This window comes from Panthera leo, chromosome B2, assembly GCF_018350215.1.
Source record: "Panthera leo isolate Ple1 chromosome B2, P.leo_Ple1_pat1.1, whole genome shotgun sequence".
Classification (NCBI taxonomy): domain Eukaryota; kingdom Metazoa; phylum Chordata; class Mammalia; order Carnivora; family Felidae; genus Panthera; species Panthera leo.
Genome location: NC_056683.1, coordinates 34,209,335 through 34,229,265, shown reverse-complemented (window position 1 = coordinate 34,229,265; position 19,931 = coordinate 34,209,335). Strand labels below are relative to the sequence as shown.

At 40.3% G+C, this 19,931-nt stretch overlaps 1 protein-coding gene across 1 annotated transcript in view; it reads left to right on the top strand.

Moving 5' to 3' along the window:
* Nucleotides 1-14,118, top strand: part of SRPK1 (SRSF protein kinase 1) — an 80,814-nt gene extending 66,696 nt beyond the window's left edge. Inside the window, 4 exon segments of the mRNA XM_042938556.1 lie at nucleotides 1,425-1,532; nucleotides 5,993-6,062; nucleotides 10,980-11,072; nucleotides 12,590-14,118. Coding sequence (XP_042794490.1) covers nucleotides 1,425-1,532; nucleotides 5,993-6,062; nucleotides 10,980-11,072; nucleotides 12,590-12,774 — 456 coding nt within the window. The 3' untranslated portion in view covers nucleotides 12,775-14,118.
* The last annotated feature ends 5,813 nt before the right edge of the window (nucleotides 14,119-19,931 follow it).

Below are 19,931 nucleotides of genomic sequence, written 5' to 3'. Positions count from 1 at the left end.
ACCCGGAGTGCAGGTCTTTTGGTCTTTTGGTCAATCTTAGTCCCTTTGGAGCTCTAGTCAATACTGGTTTTCTGTCTGAAACTTCATCTGCCTAATTTCTCCTCTTCACAAGTGCCCTTCCTCGTTTTTGAGTTGCAGTAGGATTGGAGAATCGTCTTCCACACTTTGTTGTTTCATGTTTTAATATTATCTGAATTTTGTTTTGTGTGTACGAATCATTCTAAGCCGCTGCTTCCTGCAATATTTTTTATTACGGCCAACTTCACACCTATACCAAAGTAGAGAGAATAGAACAGTGAAATCCGGTGTCATGACGCTAATATCACCCAGCAGCTATCAAGTCATTGCCAGTCCTCTTTCATCTATATACCCACTCTGCCACCCACTCGAGATTATTTCGAACTATATCCCAGGTATCTTATGTTCTTTCATAAATACAGCTTTCCAAAAGATGATTCTATTCCGTCAGTTTTGCTAGTTACCTTGGGAACATCCTTTTCGTTTTGTTTGTAACAGGATCCGAATAAAATCCATGGATACAAAATTGAGTACTATGTCTCTTAAATTGCTTTTACTTCAGAGGTTTTCCCTTCCTATACGATTTAATGTGTTAAAGAAACTCCAGTTGTTTTGCTGATTGCATTCTCATAGTGCTTGCCATGGTCCCTGTTTCCCCAAGAATCATGTTTGGGTTTTGTGGAGGAGTGAGGGGGACAGAGGAGAACTGAGGGCAAGATTTCTTTATAGATGGTGCTTATAAGATTCTTGAAAATTGAAGCCTAATGTCTTATTTCTTCATAATGAGCGCATGGCAAGGAAGGTTTGAATTGACCCTATATTGGTGTCATTTATTTGTTCAAGTACTTATTAACTTTAGACAAATGAACAACTTAATTTTTGTTGGGGGTAGTAGTTTTCCATTTCTTAAAAAGCCATTGTTATTCTGCCATCCGTGCATCTATGTTAAGGTTAGACTCCATGTTTGCAAAAATAATTTGATGTGGATGGTGTGTTAAACCAAGGTACTGTTTGGAAGTAATAGCATCAAAATGATAACCTTAAGAAACTTGGTGCTCCTGGTGGCTTAGTTGGTTAAGAGTCTGACTCTTGATATTGGCTCAGGTCATGATCTCAGAGGTTCCTGAGTTCTAGCCCCACGTCAGACTCTGCACTGACAGCATGGAGCCTGCTTGGGATTCTCTGTCTCCCTCTCTCTCTGTCCCTGCTCTGCTTGTGCACTCTCTCTCTCTCTCTCTCTCTCTTAAAAATAAATTAATTTTTAAAAATGGTATCTTAAACTAGGTAAATGAAAACTGGTTTGAGGGAAAACTTCAGAGAATTCATTTTCATCTCCATTAAGTAATTGTGATGTGTTACTTTTTAGAGTAACTGAATTTTAAAATACTGTTTCTTCATTTACTCAGCACAAGCATTTCACTGAAGATATTCAAACAAGGCAGTATCGCTCGTTGGAAGTTCTGATAGGATCTGGCTATAATACCCCTGCAGACATTTGGAGCACGGCATGCATGGTAATGTTTCTTCCCCTTGACCTTGTTATGTGGTAGCTCTGTTATGTGGTATGTGATAGATGTTACGTTGCGTTACGTTACGTTACGTTACGTTAACGTTATGCGGTAGCTCTGTGCCTTGCTCTGTTTGCTGATTTTCAGTAGACTAGTGAATTTTACAAACAAGAAAATAAAACTTTTTGTGACATCACTGGCAGTCTAAATTTTCTGTCTGGATAGGTAGGAATTCAAAGCTAATTAAAAACATCTGGCATTCCATTTGGTTCTGCCAAACTGCTGTTGCGCTGAAGGCACCAAATGTTTCTTACTGCTGCTGGGGGTTGGGGCTGTTAGAAACAACTGCTAAGGTGGTACTGTTTTTGATGAGGAGGTTACAGGTACCCTTGCCCTTTCAGCTCTCATCTGTTTTCAGATCAGGGAAACCCCTGGAAACTACTTCATTCTGTACAGTTTGACAGTTCCTCAGACATCTTTACACCCCACAAGATGTGAAGCCCAATCATCCTAAGATTCTTAAATGACTACTTTGTCCCTGGCAAACAAGTACTCAAGAGGTCAGATTTAGTTGATACTAAATGGTTTCCCACAAATAGCCTATGTTAGAACATGTTCTCTTGTTTCCTGAAATAGAGTATACTCTTTCATTTGTAATTGTGTTTCTTGTTTCTCTTCTACGAAGTTGTGAGTGCCATGCTGACAGGAATCGTGGCTGTTACGTATAGCTAATTGTGTGCTTCCGGGCCTGGCCCGTTGTGAGTGGGTGCTTACAGTGCAGTTGTGGTGGTAACTACCCAGAATTCTGGCAGACTTTGTAGAGTAAGGGCATAATTTCCCACGAGACTGCCTTCATTTCAGACACCAGCTGCAGACTCTGGAGTCCACAAGCCACCTGCTTTTCTGACCTACCGGCTACAAATTGGGAGGTTCCATTATCCTTTCAGATTCAGTAACTTGTTAGAATGACTCCCAGAATTTAGGAAAGCGTTAAAACTGCTATTACAGTTTTGTCATAAAGGCTACAAATCAGGACCAGTCAAATCAAAGCATGCATAGGGTGAGGCCTAAGAAGGTACCAAAGGTGAAGCTTCTGTGTCGTTGGGACGTGTCACTTTCCCAGCATATCAGTGTGTACCACCACCTAGGGAAGTTCACACAGCTTCAGGTGCCCAGTTTTTTTTACTAAGATTTCATTACTTAGTCATGATCGATTGAATGAACTCCATCTCCAGCCCCCATTCCTTCCCTGGAGGTTAGGATAATGCTGGCTCAAAGCCCCAGTTCTCACACAGTTGGATCTTGTGCAATTAGGAGGCATATCCAGCCCCCCAGTCTTAACTGTGTAGGGGGGGTGCCATTAAGTACTCATCACTTGGAAATGCCAAGCGTTTAGAGGCTTCCTGTCAGGAAACAGAAACAAAGACCAAATAGATTCTTTATTATATAAGCAGTACTTAGTACATATTTGTGGACCATCAAATGAGGAAACTAAACCAGAAACCTGTTAAACTGTCATTTCAATTAACAATATTCACAGTCAACTCTGGGAAAAACTTGAGAAACTACAGACTAGAAGATCATAGATTTCTTGATACGCACATTCCTGAAAAACTATGTCTTCCAGAGATAATAGAGTTAAAACTGTGTTGTTAATATGGCATGACCCTGTAAATCATTCTGTTAGGTAGGGTGTATCAGGGGTCTTTTAAGATGGCTGACTGCCTGAAATGTAAGGTTTGGTACTGTGCACCAGATGGAAGAACATTGGAATAAAATCTAACTTCTTTTAAAGTTTTATATTTGGAAGAATTTGATTTGCTAGAGAAAATACGTGCTAGAGATGCCACCGTTTACAAAATATAGCTAGTTTATAGATGACGTATGATTTATTATGATGTGGTTCTTAGTAGGAGGTTAACTGTTTAGGCCAGCAGGTCCTGCGTGCTATTTAGTACATTAATACTAAGGCAAAAAAATAAAAGGGGAATTTAACCTTGCCTCCCGTTAAGTGGACCAGCTCACATGCAGGAAATTTCTTGACCAAGGGAAGGAAAGCACTTACCTGATATGACAATATTGTGACAAGTTGAGCCCCACTTGTTCCCCCAAATTTCTCTCGTTTTGCTAATAGACCTAGAAATGTTGCCTTACGTTTAGCCATAACCAGAAAGTAAAAACAAATCCTGGAATATCAGAAGTGCCTGAAAGCGATGGATCATCCTGCATCTGATACAATTAATTAATAGAAAGATTGGACCCTCTCTGAGAGAGAGTTTGCCTGCCACATTCGTGATTGAGACTACCGAGTTAGAAGGGCAGTTATGAAAAGGGAATGTTCTGTGAAGACCATTTAAGAGTTGATAAAGAATAGATGTTTTTAAATCCTCCGTTCTGTGGATTTTGACAAATGTACAGTGACCTATATCTACCACAAGAGTATCCTGCAGAACGGTTCCACTGCCCTAAGATTGCTCTGTGCTCTGCCTGTTCCTCCCTCTTCCTCCAGCCCCAGCCCCTGGCCACCACCAATCTTTTTATTGTCTTCATAGTTTTGCCTTTTTCAGAAAGTCATATAGTTGGAGTCATAAAAAATGTAAACTTTTCAGATTGGCTTCTTTCACTTCATAATATTCAAATATTTAAGGTTCTCCTTTGTCTTTTCACGACTTGATGGCTCATTTCTTTTTCAACACTAAATGATACTCCATTGTCAGGATGTGCCAGCTCACTGGATTGCATAACTGATGTTGCCTATGTACGGCCGCGTGACCCTGACTGTCACAGAGCAGGCTCTTTGGTCAGCGTGAGACAAGGGCAGGAGTGGGAATTAGGAGCCCCTACATTCTAGGATGGGCTTTGTTGCTTGTCAGTTTGGGTCACAGTTTTCTTATCTGTAAAGGGAAGCGTATTCAACTAAAGTGTTCCGTAACCTAGAGCTTCCGCTAGTTTCGAATTTTGGTACTGTGATCTTTTGGTTTGGTTTGATTTGTGGGGGGATTTTTGCTATTACTTACAAAATGGTAACTACTAGCATCAACCTTATGTTCCAAAAAATAGTTCTGTCAGAGAGCTTTAGGTAACTAGTTATAAGTATCTAGATGAAAAGATTTAGAAAATACTAAAATCTTAGAAAATATTCTTTACTTCTGTGAACTTTAATTTCAGGATATTTACTGAGCTCCCACTCTGAGGCTTTGAAAAAGTACTGGTTTCTGAAGATAGTAACAAACTTTGATGAATAAGAATTAACAGGGTTTTTTTTTTCCACTTTGGGACTGTAAACCTCAGGACAGTAAGGGGGTGGGGGTAGAACACATACCAGGTTCAGTTTCAAAATAAACTGCTGGGATGTAAAACCAGCTATGCCTGGTAAGAAGCCATAGCATCCCTGACATTTTAGGGACTGTCCTGAAACTTCTAGTTTTGTGGCCTGGGCGGTAGTACAGTTCAGGTAATGTCTTGAGAAAAGCTGTCCCATGGGAAAACTGCAGAAGCGGACACTGGCAAGCACTGAGACCTGCATCTGGGCCCGAGTTAGAGAGTGTGCTCCGGAATCCACCCTGTGGTTCCTGTAATTGTCTGGGCCACTTAGTACCATCGACTCGATCAAAATTGACCCGTGACTAATGACTTACAACTGTACTTTTATGCCAGTTAGGTTCTTTATACAACTGCAGTTGTACTACTTGCTTTTAATCCATCTTTTTATTCAGTGAAAGATTAACGTCACTCAGATGCTGTCTTTCCGTACTGCTTGGCACATATTCTAAAGGAAATTACTTTTTCACGCTTCTTGAACACTGTTTACAAGAGCTTTTCTTGTAGAAGACGTGTCTTTCTTTTCTCGGTGGTGAATGCTAAATGTGCCAGTCACATAAAACATGAATTGCTCTTGACCACATTTACACCCAACCCTTTTCTGATTTTCTATAGACCTAGGAATTGGAAGTTCTATCTAAAACTTTAGGGAGTATGTTCCAAAGCAAAACTTTGAAAAACTATACTTTTTGCCAAATAATAGTCATACGTAGGTAGAGATGTGTCTGTCTCAGTTTTTTGGTTTTGACGCTGGGTACAGAATCTTAATTTCTAGCCATGTGAAATTACAACATAAGAGGAGCTGCTCTTCTCATGAATAATTTAATAACTTAGAACCACCTTAATATCCAAATGTACCCCACTCAGCAAAAAGATAAACTCAAGAGAGCTGAATTGCTGATGGGGGGAGGGGATAATCCATATGTTGATGATGTTATTGCTGTTTTCCTGCTTCATTTTACTAAGATACAGGTGTGGAAGGAAAGCTCTTTAGGAATAATCTTTAAGATATTTTTTTTAAATGATCATCTGTGGCTTTTCCAGAGAAGGAAAAAATTACTTCATATTGAGCCAAATAGCAAGCAGTAAGCTTCCTAAAGGCTTCCTGTTGTTGTTGCTTTCATATATTGTCCTCTTTTTCTTAGGCGTTTGAACTGGCCACAGGCGACTATTTGTTTGAACCGCATTCAGGGGAAGAGTACACTCGGGATGAAGGTGAGTCCTCTTAACTGAGGATGTCTGTGCATGGTAGTTACACTTGTGTGGCCGTGTGGTTTGTAGTACTGAAGAGCTTAGTCTTTTTAGTATGCTAAGAATATATAAATCCCAGAAAAGATAGAAATATAAGATGTTTTATATTAAGTATTAGGTATACTCAATATTTTATAGTAGCTATTAAAGAACTCTGTGAGGATTAAGAGAAAAGGCTACACATGGTCAAACTAAAAATTGTATTTACTGGGTAATTTCTTCTAAAACATCTAGTTATTTTCCTTTCTCTATAAATCAGTGATTCATTCTTTACCCCATTTGAATTACCTGTTCGTCAGCTTGCTCACTTATGCCTGCAACTTTATTTGGAAGTCAGTAATTTTATAGGCAAACATACGATTTGAATGGTGTTTGTGAATGCAGAGACTATATCCTGTTTGTATACATTCTACAATATTGAGCATTCTCTTTTTCTAAAAATTAAAGCCATACTTTTTTTCTTTTTAAATGATATTAACATTTAGAGTTCCATTTTATTTATTTATTTATTTATTTTTAATTTTTTTTTTTTTTTCAACGTTTTTTATTTATTTTTTTGGGGGGGGACAGAGAGAGACAGAGCATGAACGGGGGAGGGGCAGAGAGAGAGGGAGACACAGAATCGGAAACAGGCTCCAGGCTCCGAGCCATCAGCCCAGAGCCCGACGCGGGGCTCGAACTCACGGACCGCGAGATCGTGACCTGGCTGAAGTCGGACGCTTAACCGACTGCGCCACCCAGGCGCCCCTAGAGTTCCATTTTAAAACAAAATATTATTGGCTTACATTTTGTGATAGCTGGTGGGAAAGGCCCAAGCTGTGAGCTGCTCCATCTGAGAGGCTGTAAAAGCAGACAACTAAATGTGTGATTGTCGTAGACTGGGTCTGGAGTTCTCTCTTGTCCAGCAAGAGAGTGGGATGCAGGATTAAAATGCAAGAGAGGCTAATGTTCAGGAGTTGACAAGAGCCCTGAGTAAGGGTCCTTGCTCCATTTTTATTAGGATCAGAAGGCTTACAAGCGTGGCAGATGTGTAAAAGAGACCGTGAAACCATGAACATTAACTCATAGACGGGGGAATGAAGAGTTTTGAAGATAGGCGGTGTTAGGGGTTTGGGTCAATACAAAACAAAGCTGGGAGGGAGTTTGTTTACAGCAGGCCTGAGGCACCACCTCTGTTTACCTAAACTGGCCTAGGGGACAAGACAGAGCCTGCACCCTCAAGGGTCAGCAAGGCACCTTTCTTTTGCTAATTAGCTCCACTCTGGGCACTCTGGGCTCCACTGTGGGCTCCACTCTAGGCCCTACTGGGGTCTATAGCCCTATTTACCTATTTTGGTCCTTCTTCCCTGTGAAAGCAGCTTTTTGCTATTGTACTAAGTTCGGGGGGTGTTTCTGCCCTGAATACCTAATCTTGTTTACCTCATTTTTGATACTTTCATCCTGAGGCTTTTCTATTCCAGTATTTTGTCCTCTACTGGGGGCCTTTGCCCTGTTTACCTAATCTTGGATGCGTTCATCCTGTAGCTTTCTATTTCCTTATGCCTTATTAACCCATCTGTGCAAGCTCAGGGAATTCCTAAGCTTAATCCCCACATGTGACTTTTTTTTTTTTTTTTTTTTTTATCATGGTGGTGGCCAGATAACTTAGATGAGATAATTGTGAATGAAAGAACTGTTAAAGAGGTATCTTACCTTCTTGATTAAACAGTTTGGGCAGATTTTGTTTTCAGGATTAACGGGAATTACTTTGAAAGAGCACTAGCAATATACCCTCCCAATAAGGAAAATATGTCCTTCACTCCCTGTGCTTTCCTCCATCTTAGGGAAATCAAGTTTTGTGCTCTGTGGAACCAAGAAAGCTCTATTTCTCACACTGTGGTCCCTTGGGATATTAGTAGGCATTTTTAGTAGGACCTCCTGACATTCCTAATAAGTACTGTTTGGAAAATGTTGCGCCAGTTCCCATAGCCAAATGCCTATTTTAGTGGGTACAGTATATATGTGTTTTCTATACATCAGCCCTTGTAAGAATATAACTGTAATTACTGTCTATATACACACTTAATTTTCCCTAGTCTTTGCTGCTTTTTTTTTTTTTTTCTGGTTGTAAGTTTGGCACTATAGACTTACACCATTTTAGAAATGCCCTACTATAGGGGTGCCTGGGTGGCTCAGTAGGTTGAGCGTCCGACTTCGGCGGCTCAGGTCATGATCTCACAGTCCATGGGTTCGAGCCCCGTGTCAGGCTCTGTGCTGACTGCTTGCTCAGAACCTGGAGCCTGCTTCAGATTCTGTGTCTCCTTCTCTTTCTGCCCATACCCTGCTTATGCTTTGTCTCACTCTGTTTCTCAAAAATAAATAAATGTAATAGAAAGAAAGGAGGGAGGGAGGGAGAGAGAGAGAGAGAGAAAGAAAGAGAAAGGAAGGAAGGAAAGAAAGAAAGAAATGCCCTACTATCTTTGTTTGGGAGGGTAGTTGATTTTTTTTTTTTCTATTTTTGTACACTCTCTGTAAATAGTGTGTGGTACAGAACACATAGAGCAGCTGGAATTATATTGTATAGGATCTTATGCTACCAAACTTGATGATTGAAACATATATAAAAAGTCCCAAGTAAGGAATAAGGGAGAACCATCTATCCTAGGTATTTCTATACAAATTTATTTCCTCCTGTACCAGTCAATACTAACAGTCTTTAGGTGAAACTTTAAACTACTGCCTAAGAGGCCCATAAGAGCAGAAAACAGCAAACCCTTATCCTCCAGCCAGTGTATACATAGTTTGTTACAAGTCACGGTAGGACTGGGGCCAACCTAAGAAGCATGTTCTCTGATGATATTCTCCAGCCCCTAACTCTTGGAATAATACTTGGATAATTTTGCCTATCAGGTATATCAGCCCTATGATCAATTGATAAACCAGATACAGGTTGCTGGAACTAAATGTAAAAACACATTCAGGGGAAAAATAATTCCTTGGTATAGGAAAAATATTAAAAGAACCAATACTTCACTTGGAAGTTTACAGAAGATAAACTGTGGTCTCATTTATAATCTGTTTATACAAAGACATTTATTTGCAGGTTTTGCCTAAAATAGGCAGAAATTTCTTAGCAGCTGAGTCCTTGTTACCGAACTATAAATTCAGTCAAAACTGCCAAAAGGTTATAGTGAATTCATGAATGTAAAGCCCTCTTAAAATGACAGCACTGGGTCCTTTACATGAGAAACATATAGGACCTGAGACATTCACAAATTCCCAGATATATTGATGTCTCTGGCATATTATTATTCCCCTTTAAGGTAACATTAGAAATCTTTAAGTAATTCCTTTTGATCTTCATGATTCTCTAACAGGATTAAAGTCCTTTTGTGACTAGCAGCCATCACTTTTTAAAATGTACTTCGTATTCTTAGTTACCTGCAGAATAAAAAAAGGTAGTAGAGCTGCCTGTAAGCGTGGATGGATGCTGGCCAGTCCCAGGCTCACCTGGGGACACACTGCACACATCCCTGGCAGTGTTCACAGTCCATATTCATGCCGTGACAGTTACAACGCACTGCTATGATGTGGACATCTTTTCGTGGCCTACAGAAGTCAAGTAGCTGTATTTTAAAATGTTTTTCGGGGCACCTGGGTGGCTCAGTCAGTTAAAAGCATCCAACTTTGGCTCAGGTCACGATCTCACAGTTTGTGAGTTCAAGCCCCACAACGGGCTCTGTGCTGACAGCTCAGAGCCTGGAGCCTGCTTCGGATTCTGTGTCTCCTTCTCTCTCTGCCTCTCCCCCACTTACACTCTGTCACTCTCTCTCAAAGATAAACACTAAAAAAATTTAAAAAATAAATGAAAAGTAAAATGTTTTTCTCTAATTTGTACTTAAAATATGATTTATTTTAAAACAAATAGCTCTGAACTAGACATGATGAGATGTGGGTTTTCATTTGAGTTCTAGCTCCTTTTAGCCCTGTACCTTCAAGTAGGCCATTTATTCTCTCTGAGGTTCCATTTTCTCATCTTTACAATGGGGTATTAATCTTTGGCCTGTTGTACAGGGTGGTCGTGAAAACTCAAATAATCATATGTGATAACTTAATCGTCATGAACATTGTTAAATAGAGTGATATTATTACGTGAAGCCCAGGGCAGTATCATAAATAAATAACAGTTCCAGAATGTATAAAGAATATTGGTACAGTTTTTCACCTCATCTGAAAAACCCACCTGAACCTAGATGTATAGGCAAAATAGAAATAAAGATCTAGTTAAGCCTCCAAACTCCAGAGTGGGACTTGCCAGCTGCTATCAGGTAACCAACCACCTGAAATAATTCTCGACCTTCCCAGTCTCCCCTGGAATATCCTTGGTTATATTTGTAGTTACTCTTAAAGAGCTAGTCCTTGAAAAAGCTATTCATAAAAAAAAACCCTTTACAGCTTGTCCTTGATCCTGTTCTTCTTACCCTTCTATTTTAGACCACATTGCGCACATTATAGAGCTGATAGGCAGAATTCCAAGACGCTTTGCCCTCAGTGGGAAATATTCACAGGACTTCTTCAATCGCAGAGGTAGTATTATTAACATGAGTTTTCATCTAGGCCCCAGGTATACAACTTAAGGAAGCAGAGCATTCACACCAAGATTGTTTTTAGTTATCTTATCACTCAAGTCCCACTGGAGTGGGTGCGTGATTTTGTTATGGTTTTCTGGACTCTCCATTAGGTGGATAGAGTCCTCTTCCTATTTAGGACAGAAAGCAACCCTGAAATGCTTCATAAAGAGGTGTGCATGCTACTCTTTCTGCCATTGTCTAGAACTGCATTTGTTACTCCTGTTATGTATGTCTTTTTTTTCCCCTTTCCTGAAATGTTTGAAACATACAGATCACATTGCATTGATCATAGAACTTCTGGGGAAGGTGCCTCGCAAGCTCATTGTGGCAGGAAAATATTCCAAGGAATTTTTCACCAAAAAAGGTAAAATAAATGTGTTTGTTCCCAGACATTAAGGGGGCAAAGTGTTTAAAAATGAAGAGGTAAGTACTGCTGGGTACATGTATTCCCAGCACCTATAGAAGAATGGTCCTGTCTTGACTGCTGAGCTGTAGTAGTGTGGTCAAGAGCAGAGACTGGAACCAGACTATCTGGGTTCAAATCCCAGCTGCTACACAACCTCAGTCTGCTGATTTCTAACTGGAGATTATAAGTGTCTACTTCATATTGAATAAGTTACTTTGTATATAGTACCTGGCACATTGATTGCTCCTATTATAGCACTTCTGGAAAATGGGCAGATTTTTGCTAGCATTTGGTCTAAGAACTGCCTCTTTCAAAGGGCAAATCATTTACTTCAAGCTTCCTAAGGGCAGGATTACATCTCACTCTGTCTTGTGGCCTAGTGACACCCAACATAGTCACTTAAGCCCATCAGTTCTACAAATTAACTTTACCCTTGACAATTTTATAAGTTTATGTCACCACTGAGGAGTGAAGGAAACCAAGAGAATACTCTTACTTCAACTTTTTGACTCGATAATATACATTGGCATATTTAAATGTGTACTTATGCATACAAATAAAATTTGAAAGCTGAAATTTGAACACCTGACATGGAAGGGATTGGAAGACTGGCCTTTTTTTCCCTTTTTGCCATGATTCCCTTTTTCCTCACAACCTCTACACTAATGCTGAGGAAAATCATTTTTCTCAACACTTGACAGCAAGCATCCTCAGAAACATTTAATGTTTCTATTTTGGCAGGAAAATACTGAAGTGCTTCATAAGAGTTCCTCCTTGCACAAAGACCAGTTAATGGCATGCATATACCGAGTAGGTAATTAATCAGGCACTCACTGCCCACAGAAGAGACCTCAAATAAGTGTTGTAGAAGTTTTAAAGCAGCATTTACCTTAATAAGGCACTGTAATTGACCTTATTTTTTTTTAATTATCATTTCAAAGAAGCAAAATTTAGAATGACATTCCAGAATACTACAAAGTGTAGTGTAGCTATATCTGAAACCTGTGTGGGGTTTGTTGTTTTAGTCTTGTTGCTTTTATACAGGTTTGGCGTGGTATTAGCTCTTACTGCCTTATTTGGAAGCAATATTTACTAGACTGTTAAGTCAAAAAAAAAAAAAAAAAACAACAGTACAAACAAATTGTTCTTGGTATGTGGTAATAAACTGCCTCTGAACACCATATGACACCATGTTGCATATATAGGCATTTAATATTCATTTTAGTGAATACCTAGTTCATGCTAGGCCTGCCCAATTTGACTGGGACAGAATATTCTGGAATGGTGGAGCAAACAAATTATCTTAAGTTTTTAGGCCCTCAGAATGGAGAATGTGAGAAATTTGAATGAAGAAAGATTCAATTCTGGTGGCAAAATTTCTTTATAGAGCACTCGGATTAGTTCCTGGATATCCACAAAAGGCTCTTGTCACTTGTCAGTGTCAGTCAGTTTCTTTTGTATTGTCTTTATCATAGGTGACCTGAAACACATCACGAAACTGAAACCCTGGGGCCTCTTTGAGGTTCTAGTGGAGAAGTATGAGTGGTCTCAGGAAGAGGCAGCTGGCTTCACGGATTTCTTACTGCCCATGTTGGAGCTGATACCCGAGAAGAGAGCCACTGCTGCCGATTGTCTCCGGCACCCTTGGCTCAACTCCTAAGCCCCAGCCTAACAGCGCAGCAGAGATCACATGCTGACCCTCACCCCTCCCCAACAAGCATTTCCCTCTTCCCTTTTCAGGGTGAAGCTCTTCCTTCAAGGGTTTCCTTAGGGGTTTTTTTGTTTTGTTTTTTTGTTTTTTTGTTTTTTGTTTTCTTGTTTTCTTTTTTTAAATCAATCTGTTCATTTGGGTTTGCTTACTTGACCCTGTGGAGATCCCCCACAGCCATTGGGCATCCTAGGTGAATTTGGCCTTGATTGGGCTCTGCCAAAGATGAATAGACTAAAATGTGAAACAGCCTCTCACCCTGTACCCTTGTCTTTCCATTAGAACACCCTTTAAATTATACACATCCTTTTTAAAAACTATGAAGATGTATGAGCTCATCCTTTTATTCACTGACTCTAAGAGTCAAATTTTCTAGTGCGTATCCTAGTGCCAGCATAAGGATGAGAAGGGGAAAGGGTGTTACTTCTGTGTACAGCAGAGACATTAAACTTGCTGTATCCAGGCTGCATCATCTACCTGGACTGTTTCTGTTGCTCTCTATGTTCACATTTTTTCCTGCGACTTTCAGGCTATCTTTTTAAAGGAGCTGTATAAGCTCCAAATTTGGGTACCATTTTATCACTGTTCAAAGCACTATCAAATTCCTTTCATCCTTTAATAACTCTAAGATCCTTGAATCTTTGGTGTGATTTTTGATGAAAACAGAGGCGGAACCATTGATTTGTAATTTCTGCAGAACCACAGCTGTTTTGCAAAACAGTCCTTTCCTGTGTGTCTTCTGTTACCCTAACAGCAGAGTTCGTTCATTTGGCTGTTTTGTTTTTCATTGTTTTAACCCCTGGCTGGCACTTTACTCACTGCACTTGAGTTTATTGCCCCATAACTAACTAAAGAATTCAGGATGACTCTAGAAAGGAGATCTGGGTATCAGAGATTTCCCCTCTAAGAAGAAAATGCCCTAGAATTCCTGATTCTTTTCCAATCAGTCCCCTACTTGTATTCACAGCTTTTTCTTCATCTTGTCCAAATTTAGCCTTGAAGCAGTTTCCCTCTGTGGCTTAGCCTTTCTCATTTTCTGAGAGGCTTCAGGTCTTAAGTGAAATCCCAGTATAGAAGAACCAAGGGGAAGGGTGGGATGGCACTTTTTGGGGTGGGGTTTTTTTGTTTTGTTTTGGAGGGGGTGTTTTGTTTTGTTTTTATTTTTGTTTTTGGTTGTTTTAAGATTAGCCATTCTCTGCTGCTATTTCTTTGTATAATGTAAGTTTTTAACTGCAATTTTGGGATAATTGAGATGTACTTGAGGCTTTTTTTTTTTTTTTTTTTTTTTTTTTTTTTTTAAATGAGAAAAGGCTCTGTGAATCTTACTTTAGAATGGGCGTCTCTTAGACTTGCCCTAGACATCATATATTCCTCGGGTCATATTGAAAAGTAAAAGAGGGGCAGGCTTGGGGTCACAGCCACTTGTTCAGCACAGACCAAGTGGGCCTTGAGGACCACAGCATTCTGCGGAGACGGCTCCAGGAGTGATTTACAGAAAGCCAAGGAAGTGCAACTTGAGGCTCTCCTAGCAAAGCTGCTGATGAGACTTTCAGGTAGCTGACCCTCTATACAGGAAATTGGAGTCCAGATTCTGCCATTTTTCCACCAACAACAGCAAAGGAAAACATGGTGCAATTATGCAATCCATTTAACTCATAAACCTAGAACCCTGAGTACCGATGGCCAGCCATTCATCGGATCCTTGATTGGGTAGTCCTGAAATCAGACATGTTCCTGTAGAAAGAATTTTAAGTGAGGCTGTCTATGCACCTATCAAGAATAAAGAAAATAGATTGTATCCAACAACGGCAGGGAAAATCCTTCGGCACTTCTAATCCACTTTGGCTTTTCAGCTGTATATACATCTAAAGCAATAGCAGACTAGAACTGAATTCTTTTCTACACTGTAAAATAACAATTGTGGAATTACAGGAATTCTGGTGATGATATTAAAGTAAAATAACCAAAACACAAATAGAAGGCCCCATTTTAACAATTGATGTAAAAAGAAATTTTAAGAAGAGAGAACCTATAACTTCTTTCTTGGACATGTTTTCCCTCCAAATAAGGGCTTTTCCCCCTGTCATTTAAGGAGCCAGATGAATTAGAAGCCGTAGAAAGAGGCAGCTATAGAAATTGATCTTCCAAGTACCCCATGTACCTTTATTGAACTTAATCATAATACTGTCAAATTGCCATGATCTTACTAAAGGATTTCTATTGCTGTCAGTTAAAACCCCAAATGCATTTTTATTCTTTCTATCAGGTGCATTGTCTGTTTTCTTTATAAATGCAGTACAATAAACAAATTATTTAATAACCTACATGTTTCCAGAGCATTTCTGTTCATTTGTTGCCCAAGTTGGTCTGAGCCAACCTTCAGGATGGAGGAAAGGATTGGTTGAGTATGCTTTTTGTACTTAAATAAGCAGTGAAATTGTATAGCTTGAACACATGCCTCTTTATGTCATTTGTTGCTTTGCTTCTATCTTTAAATTGGGGGTAGGTGAGATTAACAGTACATTTTGGAAAGTTTTAAGAAAATTGTTATTCCCTATATCCAATAGCATTTTCCCAGAATATTTGTGGTAATGTCTTTCCCACCCCGGCCTCAGATTACAATCATTGTAGATGCAGAACGCCAAAGATTTGTGAACTCTGCCTAAGGCACTGGCATGACAAACCCTATTGTGCCCAGGCTCTCATACACATCTGATTTATTGCTTAGCACAAATTCTTAGACATGGAATGGCTGGGCCAGGTTGTAAGCACATTTTTATGGCTTGTAGTGAATGTCCCATAACTTCTGTGGGAAACGGACTGTTTGGCTGTGACTAGCAGTGTTTGGATGGACCTGTTAGGATCGCACTCATTTTATTCCTTTTTTAAAATCTTTTTTTTAGACTTATTTTATTTTTGAGAGAGCACAAGTGGGAAAGGGGGCAACAAGAGATCACACAAGAGGGGGCAACAGAAGATCTGAAGTGGGCTCTGTGCTGATAGCAGTGAACCCCGTGCAGGGCTCAAACTCACAAACAGATCATGACCTAAGCCAGTTGGACACTCCACCTACTAGCCACCCAGGCGTCCCCACACTCATTTTATTCCTGATGCCCAGTTTGCCAAAAAAAACAGGAGTGTCTTGTTTTAATCTGCAGATTGGATGACTAGTGAAGTCAGAAACTTGTTTCATGGGTTTTTGGCCATTTTTATTTGGTTATCTACCTCCATTACCCAGCTCTATGTTGGCGTGCTTCCCTATTTGATTATGTGGTAAGGATTTGTTATATACTAAAGATGATGCATTTTTATTATTTTCCATCACATACTTTTCCAATTTTTTATTTGCCTTTCATTGTTATGTTTGTTAACGTTATTCAATAGAAAGTCCTTCCCCACCCCTGAACTACATAAACTGTCCTAGTTAATTTAATTACATCATGCTGAAGACCTGTGTAGTGTGTTCATATTGTAGTGTTGCCCAGAAGAGAATGTAACATGTTTAAAAAACAACCTAAACGAATTAAACCAGAATTCCTCAAACCAACGTGTTGGTTTACTGGACTGACCAGTCTAGGCAGTCTCACTAGGCCTTGTGTCAAATGTATGGGCCTAGCGCTCAGAGGGTTTTGGAAAACTTCATTGCTGTTGTCCTAGGAGAGCTTGTCGCAATCTCAAAAGAACCAGCAAACGGAGATGGAGTTAAACCATCCCCCTCCCCTGACCCCTGCTTTTCACTCTTCATTTGCCCTGAGTGTCCACAGGGGAACCATTTAGCTGCCCCAGAGCAGGCCCAGGTTACAAGACTGTATTACTGCCCATTCTTTTATTTGTGAAACCTGTGGAATCTAACAGTCTGCCCTTCTGAGGAAAGGGATTTGCTGTTGGATGACTGTCTCATAGAAAATGGATGATTTAGGGGCGCCTGGGTGGCTCAGTTGGTTAAGCGGCCGACTTCGGCTCAGGTCATGATCTCGCGGTCCGTGAGTTCGAGCCCCGCGTCGGGCTCTGTGCTGACTGCTCAGAGCCTGGAGCCTATTTCAGATTCTGTGTCTCCCTCTCTCTCTGACTCTACCCCGTTCATGCTCTGTCTCTGTCTCAAAAATAAACGTTAAAAAAAAAAAAAATTAAAAAAAAATGGATGATTTATTGATAATAGAATCAGAGTTACATTTACTCCAGAAATCAGGCCTAATGACACCAAAGAAGCTTGAATAGTCGTCAGTTCTTTGTGTTTTGCCCGCCAATGTGGTGCCTTTGCAGTTGGCAAGGTATTAGTATCTTAACATCGCTTGCATAGTCTTCAGTATATGAGGATTATATAAACTTGTATATATTACATGAAGATAGTATGTGAACCTTGAGACCTGCTGAGGAGGAGGTTTGTCTCTGTCACTAAAGTCCTGTTTTTAAAAGTTGGAATTTAAAAACTACACGCATGATGTGCGTTTGTCTTTATGTCTTTGCACAAATGCCAGTCCACACCAAGTCCTTGTGATATCAAATATCTCCGTTAAAAAGCCAGAAGATTGAAGATGATCTTAAGTGTTTAGAAGTTTTAACGAATTAAGCAAGTTTACGTTAGTATGTAGTTGTGTTGCTGACCATACCATTCCTTATAAGGGAGGAGGCTTTTTTATCATAATCTTGTCCTTAATGCAGATGTAGTTTTTGCCCATTTTAATACAATAACAATTGGCAGAACTTGACCGTGTTGTAGAAGTGCACCGGCTGCCTGCATTTGAGCTATGCTCCTAGAAGTTGTGCCTTTAAGACGTTGCATTGATTGCTTTGGATTTACTGAATACGGAGGAGAGGACCATCAGTGTTAGAAATTAGTTAACACTAGGGGCTCCTGGGTGGCTTAGTTGGTTAAGTGGCTGACTTCAGGTCAGGTCATGATCTCACGGTTCTTCGTGGGCTCAAGCCCCCCACATCGGGCTCTGTGCTGACAGCTCAGAGCCTAGAGCCTGCTTGGGATTCTGTGTCTCCCTCTGTGCCCCTCCCCTGCTCATGCTCTCTCCGTCTCAAAAATGAATAAAATGTTAAAAAAAATTTTAATAAATTAGTGGGCCCTACCAAAATGAACAAATCAGGAGACTATAGATGCTGGAGAGGATGTGGAAAAACGGGAACCCTCTTGCACTGTTGGTGGGAATGCAAATTGGTGCAGCCACTCTGGAAAGCAGTGTGGAGGTTCCTCAGAAAATTAAAAATAGACCTACCCTATGACCCAGCAATAGCACTGCTAGGAATTTATCCAAGGGATACAGGAGTACTGATGCATAGGGGCACTTGTACCCCAATGTTTATAGCAGCACTCTCAACAATAGCCAAATTATGGAAAGAGCCTAAATGTCCAACTGATGAATGTATAAATTGTGGTTTATATACACAATGGAATACTACGTGGCAATGAGAAAAAATGAAATATGGCCTTTTGTAGCAACGTGGATGGAACTGGAGAGTGTGATGCTAAGTGAAATAAGCCATACAGAGAAAGACAGATACCGTATGGTTTCACTCTTATGTGGATCCTGAGAAACTTAACAGAAACCCATGGGGAGGGGAAGAAAAAAAAAAAAAAAAAAGGTTAGAGTGGGAGAGAGCCAAAGCATAAGAGACTGTTAAAAACTGAGAACAAACTGAGGGTTGATGGGGGGTGGGAGGGAGGGGAGGGTGGGTGATGGGTATTGAGGAGGGCACCTTTTGGGATGAGCACTGGGTGTTGTATGGAAACCAATTTGACAATAAACTTCATATATTGAAAAAAAAAAAATTAGTGGGCCCTACTATAAATCCTCTTGAGGTTCAATAACAAAGAGGGGTGAGTTTAGAGGGTCAGAGCCCTTGTTTGATCTTCAGCAACTTATTTCAAAACAAATACGTATCCATCAGCATGTAAGGTTACTGGACTCTAACCTTTGTTTCGATAAACCATTCTGGGAAGTGCCCATTGCAGCAGAAAATAATGAGTAACTTCAACTTTTAAAAAGACTCCAGTGATTCCCACATGGATATGAACACATTTTTGTAATCCCCTCACCTTGAATGTGGGCTGGACTTAGTGACTGTTTTAACAGATCAAGGCGAAAGTGACAGATGTTACTTCTACGATTGGGTTACAAAGGGCTGTGCCTGCTGTCTTCTCTGCCCCCCTCTCTCGTTCTGTCTTGGAACTCTTTCTGGGGAAGCAAGCCGCCATGTGAGTAGCAGTATGGGGAGGCCCACAGTCTGCATCCTGCAGACAACCACTGAGTCTGGAGGCAGATCCCGATAGCTTAATTGCAGCCCTGTGAGAAACCTTGAGACAGAGACACCCCTAACCCACAAAAACGGAAACGTTTTAAGCCACTGAGTTCTGTGGTAATGTGCTCTGTATGCAGCAACAGGTAACTAATACAGGGATGTAAGACAAAGCATTTAAGATATCCATCCAGTTAGCATCTCAGATCTAAGTGACTAGTCCTCTCTTGACCATATCGGCCCAGGCCTAGTCCCTGGTGAAGTTTGGGCATCACAACCATCCTTACGCCCCAGCCCAAGGCAGAGGCAAGTGAGAAGGCAACTTGGTTAGACAGGTGCTGATTTTATTGATTTTCTATGTACTTTCAAAGATGAGATTCAAGGTGCCCTTAGGAGTTTAAGTAAAGGTAAAGCCACTTGAGCTGATAAGCAGTTACTAGCTTTCAACCAAAATCATTACTGTGATTGGAGAGGTTGAATTCTGAGTTTCTTTGAAGATCAAGCAAAAGGTGAAATGCTGGCTGACTCCTAAACAGATTTGCAGATCCTTCTCCAGGACTGGTCATTAGTAAACCGACTCCTGCTTTGGTGAAACGTGCTGTTCTGGCAAGAGCAAGGTGCAGGCTATTGGCAGATGCTCAAGTTCCCCAGAAGCTTCTGTGGCCCACCATGGTTGCCATTGTAGTGAGAAATTTTGAGAAGGTAGACTTAGAAATGTTTCTTTTCATATGAAAAGTAAAATTATGAGAAATAAATGGATGTAAAGTAGAAAAGGCACTAAGCTACAAAAATTGTCAAATTCTGTTGTTCATCAAGTTTGCATAAAGTAAATGCCTGACTGAAATAATTTTATCAACACAAGA